The 13,882-nt window shown below is 46.3% G+C and overlaps 1 protein-coding gene across 1 annotated transcript in view; it reads right to left on the bottom strand.

Annotated features, from left to right (window-relative positions):
* Window positions 1-260: 260 nt before the first annotated feature.
* The window catches only part of LOC310794674 (voltage-dependent L-type calcium channel subunit alpha-1D-like), a gene marked incomplete at both ends in the record, with an annotated part of 130,160 nt that continues 116,538 nt past the window's right edge, over window positions 261-13,882 (bottom strand). Inside the window, 9 exons of the mRNA XM_083656674.1 lie at window positions 261-548; window positions 1,831-2,013; window positions 2,249-2,383; window positions 2,580-2,677; window positions 6,684-6,838; window positions 8,291-8,431; window positions 9,175-9,204; window positions 9,797-10,266; window positions 11,009-11,125. Coding sequence (XP_083512800.1) covers window positions 261-548; window positions 1,831-2,013; window positions 2,249-2,383; window positions 2,580-2,677; window positions 6,684-6,838; window positions 8,291-8,431; window positions 9,175-9,204; window positions 9,797-10,266; window positions 11,009-11,125 — 1,617 coding nt within the window. The remainder of the gene's footprint in view (window positions 549-1,830; window positions 2,014-2,248; window positions 2,384-2,579; window positions 2,678-6,683; window positions 6,839-8,290; window positions 8,432-9,174; window positions 9,205-9,796; window positions 10,267-11,008; window positions 11,126-13,882) is intronic.

The following is a 13,882-nucleotide window of genomic DNA, read 5'->3' as shown; positions in this document are numbered from 1 at the left end:
AAAGCCCTTGTAGGTGGCAGGCAGTTCGATGAAATTCCTCTGTTGTGAATATCTGCTGAATTGATCTCAGTCTTTGCGGAAGTCCGTTCATCCGGTAATCCATGCCTCCACGTCTTCCTCAAGGCACTTTGACTTCTCTTCTCCGTCCTGTCACACTGCCTGTCCATTGCAGGATGTTTGTAACAGAAACATCTCTCCAATGTGGAACAGTAGGATCAATTCAATTGGAAAAACCTAAATAATTCCCGTGCGAGCCGCTGCTATAGTGTCGTGATGCTGATCATTTCGTCCGCTAAGTCCTCGTCACATTTCGCGCCGTCGTCAGGCTCCTCGTCGCTGTAGTCGCGGAGGCTGCGGTCTCTTGTGAGCGCGTCCGGCCCCGCGCCGCCCCCCGCGCCGCCGTTACCCACAGTGCCGTTCAGCAGATTGCTGGCGGCGCTCTCCATCTCGTCGATGGTCATCTCGCAGGCGTCTGCGATCTCGTGTTTGGTCGCCGTCACGAACTTGGGGTCTCTAGCGTATTTCCCCAGGCCCTCGGAAATCAACACCTGAGGATGATCAGAGCGACAGTGTTCAAGCAAAAAAGGATCAATGTGAAAAGAATGATTTTATTGCTAAATTCAAATATTTCAGAGTCAACTACGGCATCCGCCTAGCCACTCCCCTTACCCACCTCTCGAATCACGACTCTCTACGACCTTCCTATCCCTCGCTATGCCTTATCGCTAGTCCCGCCCCCCTTGATGGAACGGATGGACATGAGGTCACAGTGACCTTGAACTTTGACCTTTGACCGCCCAAATCTAATCAGTTCATCCTTGAGTCCAAGTGGACATTTAAATCTAATTTGAAGAAATTCCCTCAAGGCGTTCCTGAGATATCACGTTAACAACCGGCCAGGACTGTTAACCGCTGGGCGGTTTATGGCTCTAATGTGAGTCTATCTGACATGTGACACGTTGGAGAAGAAGAAAGAGTAGGAGACTTAAAGTCCCTGGAAACCAAAATCCACAAAAACGTTCTAACTATGTTATTTAGGGTCTTATGTTAGTAATTTTGTGCCTCCGAAATTATTATACATTACTTTCAACCCAAAGCCTTAAAATCGACACTTTTCTACAAGATTCTACAAAGTACTTCCTCATTGAAGAGAGCAGTGCGCGAGGTGCTAAAACGCAGGAGCTTATGACGTCATAAGCTCTATATAACCTTTGTACACGCGCGCAATCCGCACCCACCCTCCTTTTGTCCGTTCTTTGCCCCCAGTGACAGCGCTCCCTCGCTGTCCGTCTCCCTCCCACTCTGTGTGCCGTCGTGCCAAGCGCTATGCTTCTCTCTCTCTCTCTCTCTCTCTCTCTCTCTCTCTCTCTCTCTCTCTCTCTCTCTCTCTCTCTCTCTCTCTCGACTAGTGAGAGAGAGAGCACAGAGAGAGACACACAGGCTGGTGACGCGAGGTTAGTCTCTCTCTCACACACACACACACACACACACACAAACAGACACAGTGTTCGACACACAGCACTCGATCTCTTTCTCCGTTTCCCTCCCCCCCTCTGTCTCGCGCTCTCTCTCTCGGAAAACCTGCTGCAGACGGGACACGCCCACACAGTCCGCGGGAGAAAATACACTCTAAAAAATAATTGATTCTCATGAGTTTTGCCAGGACTGTCAAACCTAAATTTATATACTTTGCGACGTTCATCATCGTTCAAATTTGGCTGGTGGCTTATTAACATAGGGTCCTGTGATGTGATGAACTCAAAATGCTAAATAATAAAGAAATATTTCTGGTTTCCAGGGACTTTAAGTGAGCGAGGCTGCAGTACTCACAGCCTCCACCAGGCTGTTGGCGCTGCCTCTCTTCTGCAGGAGGCTGGAGCGCCTCTCGGCAGGAAGCTGCAGGCGGGACGGAGAGCCACTGTGTGCCGGGACATCCTGGCCGTCCGTGTACCAGGTGCTCCTCCGCAGGGCTCCAGGGATACTGCACACACTGCCCGGACCACGCCAGTCCACCTGGGAACACGCACACACACACGCACACACACACACACAAACACACGCACATACACATTTTTGTGGAAGGAGTATGGATTTCGAAGTATGGAAATCCATACTCAAGTAAGCAAGTTGGCAGTGCAGGTTTATACAACCCGATCATTTATATATATATATATATATATATATATATATATATATATATATATATATATATATATAATCTGACACACACACACAGAGCCGACCAGACCTGTATGAGCGGTGTGTAGCAGGGGGAGGAGTCCCGGCCGATGGGGGAGGCAGGGGGCGTGGCCCAGGATCGCAGCGAGCGCGTCGGAGACAGACGGTGGATTCTACTGGCATCAAACCCTGCCACAGCCATGACCTGTAGGGGCAGAGGTCAAAGGCCATGGTGGGCGGGGCATCCCGGTGGCCATGCAGGCAGACCTCTCTACTTCAAGAAATGTACCAGAGGTGTGTGTGTGTGCGTGTGTGTGTGTGTGTGTGTGTGTGTGTGTGTGTGTGCGTGTGTGTGTGTGTGTGTGCGTGTGTGTGTGCGTGTGTGCGTGCATGTGTGTTACCTGTTGCTGCATCAGGTGCAATGGCAGAGCTGTGCAGGAGGGAGAAGGAGGAGACTCATCCTGACTGCTCTGTCCGCCAAGACACTGGAAGCTGAACGCTGAGAGGACACAACACATGTTCACACTCTACTGACCCATATATATATATATATATATATATATATATATATATATATATATATATATATATATATATATAGTATAAAATCAATACTTCATACAGTGTATCTTGCAGAGGTGGGGACTCGAGTCACATGACTTGTGGTCAAGTCTGACGCAAGTCACAATTTGAATGATTTGAGAGTTGACCTGATGCACTGGACTGGGGTTGTGGTGACTTGACTTTGACTTGCACTTTGATGAAAAGTCTCTCGAGTCTTGACTTGAGATGTGCTGATCGGAGCACTGTTCATCCCCCTGCTGTTCGCTTGTTTATTCAAATCTGACACTGAACGTCCATGGCTCCCCAGCAATACACCCGCCAATTATGAAGTAGATCAGACGAACGAGCCTCGAGATATGTAAAGGACACGTGTGTTTATTCATGTAGGCTACACGTTTTAATGTTTAAAAGGTGAAATAAACCAAATGACTTTAAGAGCTTAATTAAAAAAATAAATAGATGTCTCCTGCCTGTCTCATTATTCACACAAATCATCCAATCGCCCGACGTCACCAGTTCAAATCTTGCATGATCATATACAGTCTCAAAATATGTCCCCATCACTCTGTTGCATTGACTGTTGATATGGTCGAAATGATTAGTGAAGATATTCTATAAATGTATTTTTTTATTTGATAGAATAGTCGATTATTCGTATTGGACATGTCACGATTGTGACTTTGTCAGACTTTCCCTATGTCTCTAGTCCCCTCACGTGCCTCATGTTTCACTGTCTAGGTCCAGCAGATCTATGTTAGTCTCTAGTCCCCTCAGGTGCCTCATATTTCACTGTCTAGGTCCAGCAGGTCTATGTTAGTCTCTAGTCCCCTCAGGTGCCTCATGTTTCACTGTCTAGGTCCAGCAGATCTATGTTAGTCTCTAGTCCCCTCAGGTGCCTCATGTTTCACTGTCTAGGTCCAGCAGATCTATGTTTGTCTCTAGTCCCCTCAGGTCCCTCATGTTTCACTGTCTAGGTCCAGCAGATCTATGTTAGTCTCTAGTCCCCTCAGGTTCCTCATGTTTCACTGTCTAGGTCCAGCAGATCTATGTTAGTCTCTAGTCCCCTCAGGTGCCTCATGTTTCACTGTCTATGTCCAGCAGATCTATGTTAGTCCCCTCAGGTGCCTCATGTTTCACTGTCTAGGTCCAGCAGGTCTATGTTAGTCTCTAGTCCCCTCAGGTCCCTCATGTTTCACTGTCTAGGTCCAGCAGGTCTATGTTAGTCTCTAGTCCCCTCAGGTCCCTCATGTTTCACTGTCTATGTCCAGCAGGTCTATGTTAGTCTCTAGTCCCCTCAGGTCCCTCATGTTTCACTGTCTAGGTCCAGCAGGTCTATGTTAGTCTCTAGTCCCCTCAGGTCCCTCATGTTTCACTGTCTAGGTCCAGCAGGTCTATGTTAGTCTCTAGTCCCCTCAGGTCCCTCATGTTTCACTGTCTAGGTCCAGCAGATCTATGTTAGTCTCTAGTCCCCTCAGGTGCCTCATGTTTCACTGTCTAGGTCCAGCAGATCTATGTCTCTAGTCCCCTCAGGTCCCTCATGTTTCACTGTCTAGGTCCAGCAGATCTATGTTAGTCTCTAGTCCCCTCAGGTTCCTCATGTTTCACTGTCTAGGTCCAGCAGATCTATGTTAGTCTCTAGTCCCCTCAGGTGCCTCATGTTTCACTGTCTATGTCCAGCAGATCTATGTTAGTCCCCTCAGGTGCCTCATGTTTCACTGTCTAGGTCCAGCAGGTCTATGTTAGTCTCTAGTCCCCTCAGGTCCCTCATGTTTCACTGTCTAGGTCCAGCAGGTCTATGTTAGTCTCTAGTCCCCTCAGGTCCCTCATGTTTCACTGTCTATGTCCAGCAGGTCTATGTTAGTCTCTAGTCCCCTCAGGTCCCTCATGTTTCACTGTCTAGGTCCAGCAGGTCTATGTTAGTCTCTAGTCCCCTCAGGTCCCTCATGTTTCACTGTCTAGGTCCAGCAGGTCTATGTTAGTCTCTAGTCCCCTCAGGTCCCTCATGTTTCACTGTCTAGGTCCAGCAGATCTATGTTAGTCTCTAGTCCCCTCAGGTGCCTCATGTTTCACTGTCTAGGTCCAGCAGATCTATGTCTCTAGTCCCCTCAGGTCCCTCATGTTTCACTGTCTAGGTCCAGCAGATCTATGTTAGTCTCTAGTCCCCTCAGGTGCCTCATGTTTCACTGTCTAGGTCCAGCAGATCTATGTCTCTAGTCCCCTCAGGTCCCTCATGTTTCACTGTCTAGGTCCAGCAGGTCTATGTTAGTCTCTAGTCCCCTCAGGTGCCTCATGTTTCACTGTCTAGGTCCAGCAGGTCTATGTTAGTCTCCAGTCTGTGTCTTGTTAGTAAATCACTCAGCTGGTTCCCATGTCTAATCACTTCCCTCTGTGTATTTATGTTCCTGTTCACCTCTCAGTGTTTGTCTGGTCGTCAGCGAGTTCACGTGTGTTCTGTCCCTGTTACCTGTCGTTATATGTTACCTGTTGTTTCATTAAATATACCCAGTTTTGGGTTTACTCATCATCCGCCTCCTGCTGTTGTCCTGCAATTGGGTTCTCTACACCAGTGGTCCCCAACCACCGGGGACCGGGCCGCAACGCATTTGGTACCGGGCCGTGAGCCGGTCCCATTTTTTTTTTTTTTAATTAACATAGGCTATAATATTATAGGCTGTGTGTGGTAGTTGAAACATAGTTTCAAGTTTGACATTTATGTTTGTAGTTAAAACAAAAACATATATACTGTATAGGCTACATACAGTACAACACAAAAGGCTGTTATTTACCCTTTGTCGCCACCTGGTGAGTAAATATATATATGTAACCGGTCCGCGACTTTTTTTTCCATGTATCTACCGGTCCTTGGCACAAAAAAGGTTGGGAACCCCTGATCTACACCACTCACTGTGACAGGACAGTCAGAGGACTGTGTGTGTGTGTGTGTGTGTGTGTGTGTGTGTGTGTGTGTGTGTGTGTGTGTGTGTGTGTGTGTGTGCGTGAACATTTGCATGCAAACCGTTTTCACCCACCTGCTTTGGGGTTTACCCTACTCCCAATTTCTAAGAATGAGAAGGATAGCATCAGACCTGACTCAATGTGCAAAGCAAATGCAAATGGATTACTTGGACTCACTTGGTCTCCCGTCGACCTCCACAGAGATATGAGCAGAGGATTATGATGAGAGAGGAAACCACACACTTCTGAACCTTGACTGACATTGAAAGTGTAAACGCCTCCCACACATCCGTTACATCCAGCGACACACCAAGCAGCTGTTTATCTGACTGAGCTAGAGCCGGGGAAGGCCCGGTCTGCCTCATCAGCTTATTTCTATCAGTGTTCAAACTAAAGGCCTAAACATGGTCGTCCGTCAGAGCCTCGCCCCGCCCTCCCCGTAGGACGGCGGGTGGAGCGCCGTCCTACGGGGAGGGGCCGCCGTCGGCTGACGGGGGCTGCTCCAAAATGCGACTCAGCGCCGACGATACGTGCGTGACGTCAGCTGCAGGAGAGTTGTGACTGGCCGTTGCCTTGGCTCATCGTCGTAAAGTCGCCTTTCAAAGCATGACGTTAGATTATAACAAACTAGTTGTGTGGCTTAGCCTTCCCAAATGTTGAGGGTCGTTTTTTAGAATTTAATACATAGAATTGGGAACGTTACATTCAATTTCATTCAGACTGCCTGGCACACAATCTCCGCCATTTTCTCACGGAGCTTCCACAGGAGGAGGGAGGGTGGGAGGGGGGAGGGCGTAGTGGCGTCCGAGCATGTAGGGCTAGCTGGCGCCGCCAGACGGCGAGACGGCTCCAATTCGAGGCGGACGGACGACCATGTTTAGGCCTTTAGAAGCATCACTGCTGCCATCTTACGAGTCTCCATCACTTCAAAATGACTCTGTAAAAAGGGGGAAAGAAAACACAGAAAGGTTGCCGTAGCAACTCACCTTGGGGTGAGGGCAGGAACCGTCTCCTAGGTGACCACCTGCCATCTTGGCAGATGGGTTGTTGGTCATCGTCATAGTAACCGTCAGACTGACGTTCACCCGTGGAGGCTTCAAGGTCCACGTCTCCTTCTGGATCATCGTCTTTATTAGACAACCTGCAACACGTAACAGAGACAAGACATTTAGACAACCTGCAACACGTAACAGAGACAAGACATTTAGACAACCTGCAACACCTAACAGAGACAAGACATTTAGGCTACGTTCACACAGCCATAGTTAGTGCTTCAATCTAATCTTTTCCCCCCCTAAGTGACTCAGATCAGTCTTTTTCATGACTGTTACCACTTTCAGACAGACACGGTTCTGGTTCTGGCTCTGGTTCTGTTCTGGAGTCTCAGAACCTTGGTGCTTTCTGGTGAACCAGCCCACATTCACACCAGTTTAAGCGGAACCAAAGTGGGAGGACATTATTCGGTAGTCCTTCTTCAGTTTTTTAAGTTGATTAATTATTTGGTCTGGCGTTCGGGTGAACCCAGCCATGGCCATCTCTTCCGCAAGTTTCGGCAAACGACTTGCTCTTTCTTGTACTGCTTTTTAGTTTTTCTTGAAATTCGGTAGATGCCCAAATCGCCACTAAACATTTGGTTTCCTCAGGAGACCACTGCAAATTATTTTTCTCCATGTTGTCGCTGCCTTCTTCTCCTTCCTGCTCGTTTTCACAGCCTAGAATGAGACACGCCCACTGATGATGTCACGGTTCCCAAGGAAAAAACAACTATTTCTTGGTTCCGCTGAGAACCAACTTTTCAGGTTTCCGAACCAATTATTTTTTCGGTCTGAACGCGCCGGCCGGTTCAAATTTGGGTCCGGGAACCGGAGCCGGCACGGAGCCCTGCTGGTGTGAAAGCCCTATGTGTGAACGGTACAAGTCACATTGAAAGTGACTTTTTTAAAGACGACCTGGGCTACTTTCAAATGTGGAAAAACATAACACATAACAGAGAAACTGTGGAAACAAAATGTGCCTCTTGGGATGAAACAATACAGAGATTTGGAAGGAAAAGCCTGGATACTGATGGCAAAGCAGCACTTTATGATATTATCACTTTGTTTGCTGTCAGTCCATCTTCACATCAGTTGGCTGAGATAACAAACACATAAACGTGACTGATTTTAATGAGGGAGTTAGTTTGTGAAGAAAGGGAAATTAGGACGATGGAACATATAAAGTTAATCCAAGATGTGTTTAAACCAAATGGCTCAGATATATTTAGAAACAGGAGAGACCACATAACAAAACGTAAAAAAAAAAAGCGGGTTTAAAGAAAATATTTTTTCGATGTTTTTTTTTTTAAGTTTTGGTCCGAGTGAAATGTTCTATGGTCTCTCCCGATTCTAAATATAGCTGAACCGTTTGGTTTGACCAAGTAGAACTATTTTTATACGCATTTTACAAAATGTCTATGGGAAAATAAATTGCGGAAGAAAATCCCTGGTACAGTGCTGAAGCAGGAATTGACGTTCACTTTGCCTCTCTATTAGTGACGGTGCTTAAAAAAAAAAAAATGTACGCATTGTACAATGTACAGGATGACGATGAATACCTGTCCGTGGTGAGCATGATGTCATCCTCGTGAAACTCCTCCCCGCTGTAGTACTCTGCGGAGCCCCGCTCGTCATCACTCTCCCCATCCTCCGGCTCCTCTCGGCGGACGGTGGGATAGAGACCGCCCCCTGTCTCTGACCTGGGATAGAGACCGCCCCCTGTCTCTGACCTGGGGTCAGAAGGTCAAAGTTACCCACAGGGCAAATTATTACACTGTTACTTGCTGTATTATTTGAACATCATAAGTGAGAACTACCAGTCCCTGTATTCTTTTAACTGCAGTTACTGTGTTTTTTAAAGAATTTAAGTTTATTTCAATGCGGTTTCCGTCCGTGCAGTATTACGTCAACAGTCCATATCTATGACGAAAGACTGACTTTACAGAAAAATGTGATTCATCATGAGATTACAAAATCACAAATTCCCCACAGGCCTATCTTCCTATCAGCACATCTAATGAAACTCCCACACATTATTTCTTCCTTTACTTGCAAGTAAGAAACTGTGTTGTGTTCATCGCTGGTTTTGCAACTCAATGATCTTGAAGGCAACCTGCCACCTACAGTGTAAGGTTTATTGTTTTATTGTTTTATTGGATCCCCATTAGCTATCACAATAGTGAAAGCTAGTCTTCCTGCGGTCCTAAAATATATTAAAACAGCATAATTAAAACATGGCATGATACATAACTACTACATAATAACTAGTAAGTTTACATTGACATAACGCATATTGACAAAATGCATCACAAGATTGAAACAACACAAAACAAACACGAAAGTAGTACAGAACAAAACAAATAATACAACCCATAACTACAATAAATACAGAACAAAACTAGTCATTCAACCTGAACTCCAACAGAATTCTAAATGCACATACCTCATGTAGGCCTCATAGTAGCGTGTCCTGCTACGACAGGAGGAGGTCAGTCAGGAGAACAGGGACAGGAGAGGCAAGGAAAGGAAGAGAGAAGAGAGAGGTTGCAAGCAATGCCAAAAGGACACTAATGTATGGATGTATGTATGTACAGTATATGTATATATATATATATATATATATATATATATATACACACACTTGTATGTGTGGAGAAGTGTGGTAGTAGGTATATGCCTATATGGATATACAAATTTGTTTATGAATGGTTGGGGGGGCAGGACTCGATAAGCTTAGGCTTCTTCCGGCCCCTTTTCAAACAGTTTGCTCTTTATTCTGTTGGAGTTTACGTATTTTTCCTTTTGCTGAAGTCTATTGGACTGTTATTGATGTTTACTGGTTTTTCATTTTTATGTATTGTTTTAACTGTTTGAAATAAATCATTTCAATCAATATATATATATATATATATATATATATATATATATATATATATATATATATATATATATATATATATATATATATACTGTATATATGAACTCTCGTGGCAGGCAGGGGTGGGGGTTAAATATCTCCCCATTAATTATTTAGTTATTTTCAAGCAGAAAAAGTAAATTTTAAGTCTCCATCAACGGACCTGGTGGAGTGGGACCTCCAAGGCTGGTCCTGCTCTGCTTTGCTGTGAGAGGCCAAGCTAGAGGAGGCTGGCACCCCGTTCTTGGTCGAACGCCATAACGAGCGCTGCTGCTGCCTCCCACTGGTCATGGAGAGAAGTGCGGGCACGTTGGCATTGTTGAGGTTGGCGTTGGAGGATATTGGCGCCTGACGGAAGGCGGAATTAGAGTGAGGCGCGTGATGATGATGATGATGGTTACACTGGATTGGCGAGGAGTTCCTCTCCGTCTCCCCTCCTCTGCCGCTGTGGGCGGGCTCAGTGGAGGCCCCTCCTCTGCCGCTGTGGGCGGGCTCAGTGGAGGCACTGCAGGAGGGCAGGACTTGTAGCGGTCGCTGGGTGACAGTGGTCGGGTGGCAGGAGCCTCGCTGATCTCCAGTGACATGATTGACGTGGTTACCAAACAGACCGCCATTACGCTGTGGAGAAACATCAAGAGCCAATGAGGAGTGAGACAAAACAGCATGTGACGTCACCAACAATCTAAAAAGTTTTTAAAAAGCCTGATTTTTTTTCCATCATGGTGAAATATTACTAGACACTTCAGTTGAAATAGGGATTCGAAAATGCGGGTTTTTTCCATTCACTATAATAAAACAACAGCATATAAGAAGGTTTATTGTGATAATACGTTCCATTCTTTCCACTGGTATCTCTCCATTTAGAAATAGATGATACATGCTAGTTGTGTTATGACCGGGGATGCATGACTGAGTGTAATGTGAATGTTTGACATGAAAACAGTTTGGGGTTCAGGTGTTGCCTGTCTTCCGCTGCTTGGCTTTCTGGAATGAACCTTTTACACGTGGAGATTTAAGGAGAACACCAGGACCTTTGAAGCCTCTTGGCTTGGGACCGTCCAAAATGTTCTGGACTTGTTTCCCGGTGGCTCCCTTCATAAACAAGCGAAGACCTTTTAGAGCAGGGTGTGTTCTGAAGGCAGCATGTTTCAGTAGAACTGGACCCCGGTAGGCTAATACTTCACCTTCCCTACACTACTGCTGATGAAGACGACTATGTGAAAAACATAAACTAATAAACAAACCTTGTCTTAATGCAATAGATTGTCCCCACCTGACCTGACCCACCCAAAAAAACTGCAATGGAAATGTATGAACGGTAATCAAACTATGTTAGACTGATAGATAACTAGACTGTTACCCGATAAATGTCCTCTTCTTCCTCTCCATTGGTGTCTACAAGCCCCTCCTCCTGCAGGTCACATGATATGACTCGGCGGATCTCCGGACCAATGTCATGCAGCGTGCGCAGGCCGGCCTGCAATGGAGATAGCAGCTGAGAGCCGGAACACACACACACACACACACACACACACACACACACATACACGCGTGCGTGCACACACACACACACACACACACATCTGTAAAGATACTACTATCTACTACTACTACCATAATACCGTATACACATGCATTTCAGGCATGCACAGGAAGGCACACGGACACACACACACACACACACACACACACACACACACACACTCACACACGCATCCCCCTCACCTCACCCCACACAAAACACACACTGCTGTTGTCATGATCAATATAGATGGTACTGATGTTTAATATTGATTGATTCTAACATTTATACTTTTTCTACTAAATGTGTTCTGCAAGCTGAATGAATTCATTTTTAATGCCAATGGTGAGTCTCACGAGGACAGACCCAAATCAGCCAATCCAATCCCAACCCACTCGGAAGACCCTAACCCTAACCGAGAAGCTCCACTAGTGCAACCTCTTGTTGGTTTGTTATTGATTGTTATATTATTATTGTTATCTACTAACGTTAACATTACCACTCATTGCTTCTCGAGACGCCATTACCGTTCCTGCCGCATCTCTGATTGGTTGGTTACGTTCTCATTTCTGGGAATGGGGGAGGGGGGGTCGGTTGTGGAAGGCCAGACTGATCCATGGAGCAGAACAGAATGTGTATTTGACCAGACTAGTGTTAGCATGTCTGCCAAGGCTATGTCATAGCATGTTAGCATGTCTGTCAAGGCTATGCCATAGCCTGTTAGCATGTCTGTCAAGGCTATGCCATAGCCTGTTAGCATGTCTGTCAAGGCTATGCCATAGCCTGTTAGCATGTCTGTCAAGGCTATGCCATAGCCTGTTAGCATGTCTGCCAAGGCTATGCCATAGCCTGTTAGCATGTCTGTCAAGGCTATGCCATAGCCTGTTAGCATGTCTGTCAAGGCTATGCCATAGCCTGTTAGCATGTCTGCCAAGGCTATGCCATAGCCTGTTAGCATGTCTGTCAAGGCTATGCCATAGCCTGTTAGCATGTCTGTCAAGGCTATGCCATAGCCTGTTAGCATGTCTGTCAAGGCTATACCATAGCCTGTTAGCATGTCTGTCAAGACTATGCCATAGCCTGCTAGCATGTCTGTCAAGGCTATACCATAGCCTGTTAGCATGTCTGTCAAGGCTATACCATAGCCTGTTAGCATGTCTGTCAAGACTATACCATAGCCTGTTAGCATGTCTGTCAAGGCTATGCCATAGCCTGTTAGCATGTCTGCCAAGGCTATGCCATAGCCTGTTAGCATGTCTGTCAAGGCTATGCCATAGCCTGTTAGCATGTCTGTCAAGGCTATGCCATAGCCTGTTAGCATGTCTGTCAAGGCTATGCCATAGCCTGTTAGCATGTCTGTCAAGGCTATGCCATAGCCTGTTGACAGGTGTTTCCGTAGCCACTATGGAAACAGCTCCTTTGCTCGATTGTTATTGGTCGTCCATTTCCCTTTCCTTTGCTTTCTTTCACTCTACTTTAGTGTGAATGAGGTCTGGATACTAACAGGGTTTCTCCCTGTTAGATGTTGGCTGATGGCAGGTGATACTAACAGGGTTTCTCCTGTTAGATGTTGGCTGATGGCAGGTGATACTAACAGGGTTTCTCCTGTTAGATGTTGGCTGATGGCAGGTGATACTAACAGGGTTTCTCCTGCTAGATGTTGGCTGATGGCAGGTGATACTGACAGGGTTTCTCCTGCTAGATGTTGGCTGATGGCAGGTGATGCTAACAGGGTTTCTCTCTCTGTTAGATGTTGGCTGATGGCAGGTGACACTAACAGGGTTTCTCCTGCTAGATGTTGGCTGATGGCAGGTGATACTAACAGGGTTTCTCTCTGTTAGATGTTGGCTGATGGCAGGTGATACTAACAGGGTTTCTCTCTCTGCTAGATGTTGGCTGATGGCAGGTGATACTAACAGGGTTTCTCTCTCTGCTAGATGTTGGATGATGGCAGGTGATACTAACATGGTTTCTCTCTGCTAGATGTTGGCTGATGGCAGGTGATACTAACAGGGTTTCTCCCTGTTAGATGTTGGCTGATGGCAGGTGATACTGACAGGGTTTCTCCCTGCTAGATGTTGGCTGATGGCAGGTGATACTAACAGGGTTTCTCTCTGCTAGATGTTGGCTGATGGCAGGTGATGCTAACAGGGTTTCTCTCCCTGCTAGATGTTGGCTGATGGCAGGTGATACTAACAGGGTTTCTCCCTGCTAGATGTTGGCTGATGGCAGGTGATACTAACAGGGTTTCTCTCTGCTAGATGTTGGCTGATGGCAGGTGATACTAACAGGGTTTCTCTCTGCTAGATGTTGGCTGATGGCAGGTGATACTAACAGGGTTTCTCTCTCTGCTAGATGTTGGCTGATGGCAGGTGATACTAACAGGGTTTCTCTCTCTGTTAGATGTTGGCTGATGACAGGTGATGCTAACAGGGTTTCTCTCTCTGTTAGATGTTGGCTGATGGCAGGTGATACTAACAGGGTTTCTCCTGCTAGATGTTGGCTGATGGCAGGTGATACTAACAGGGTTTCTCTCTCTGTTAGATGTTGGCTGATGGCAGGTGATACTAACAGGGTTTCTCTCTCTGTTAGATGTTGGCTGATGGCAGGTGATACTAACAGGGTTTCTCCTGCTAGATGTTGGCTGATGACAGGTGATGCTAACAGGGTTTCTCTCTGCTAGATGTTGGCTGATGGCAGGTGATACTAACA

This window comes from Poromitra crassiceps (genome assembly GCF_964638095.1).
Source record: "Poromitra crassiceps genome assembly, chromosome: 20".
Classification (NCBI taxonomy): domain Eukaryota; kingdom Metazoa; phylum Chordata; class Actinopteri; order Beryciformes; family Melamphaidae; genus Poromitra; species Poromitra crassiceps.
This window is presented reverse-complemented; position numbering and strand designations above follow the sequence as displayed.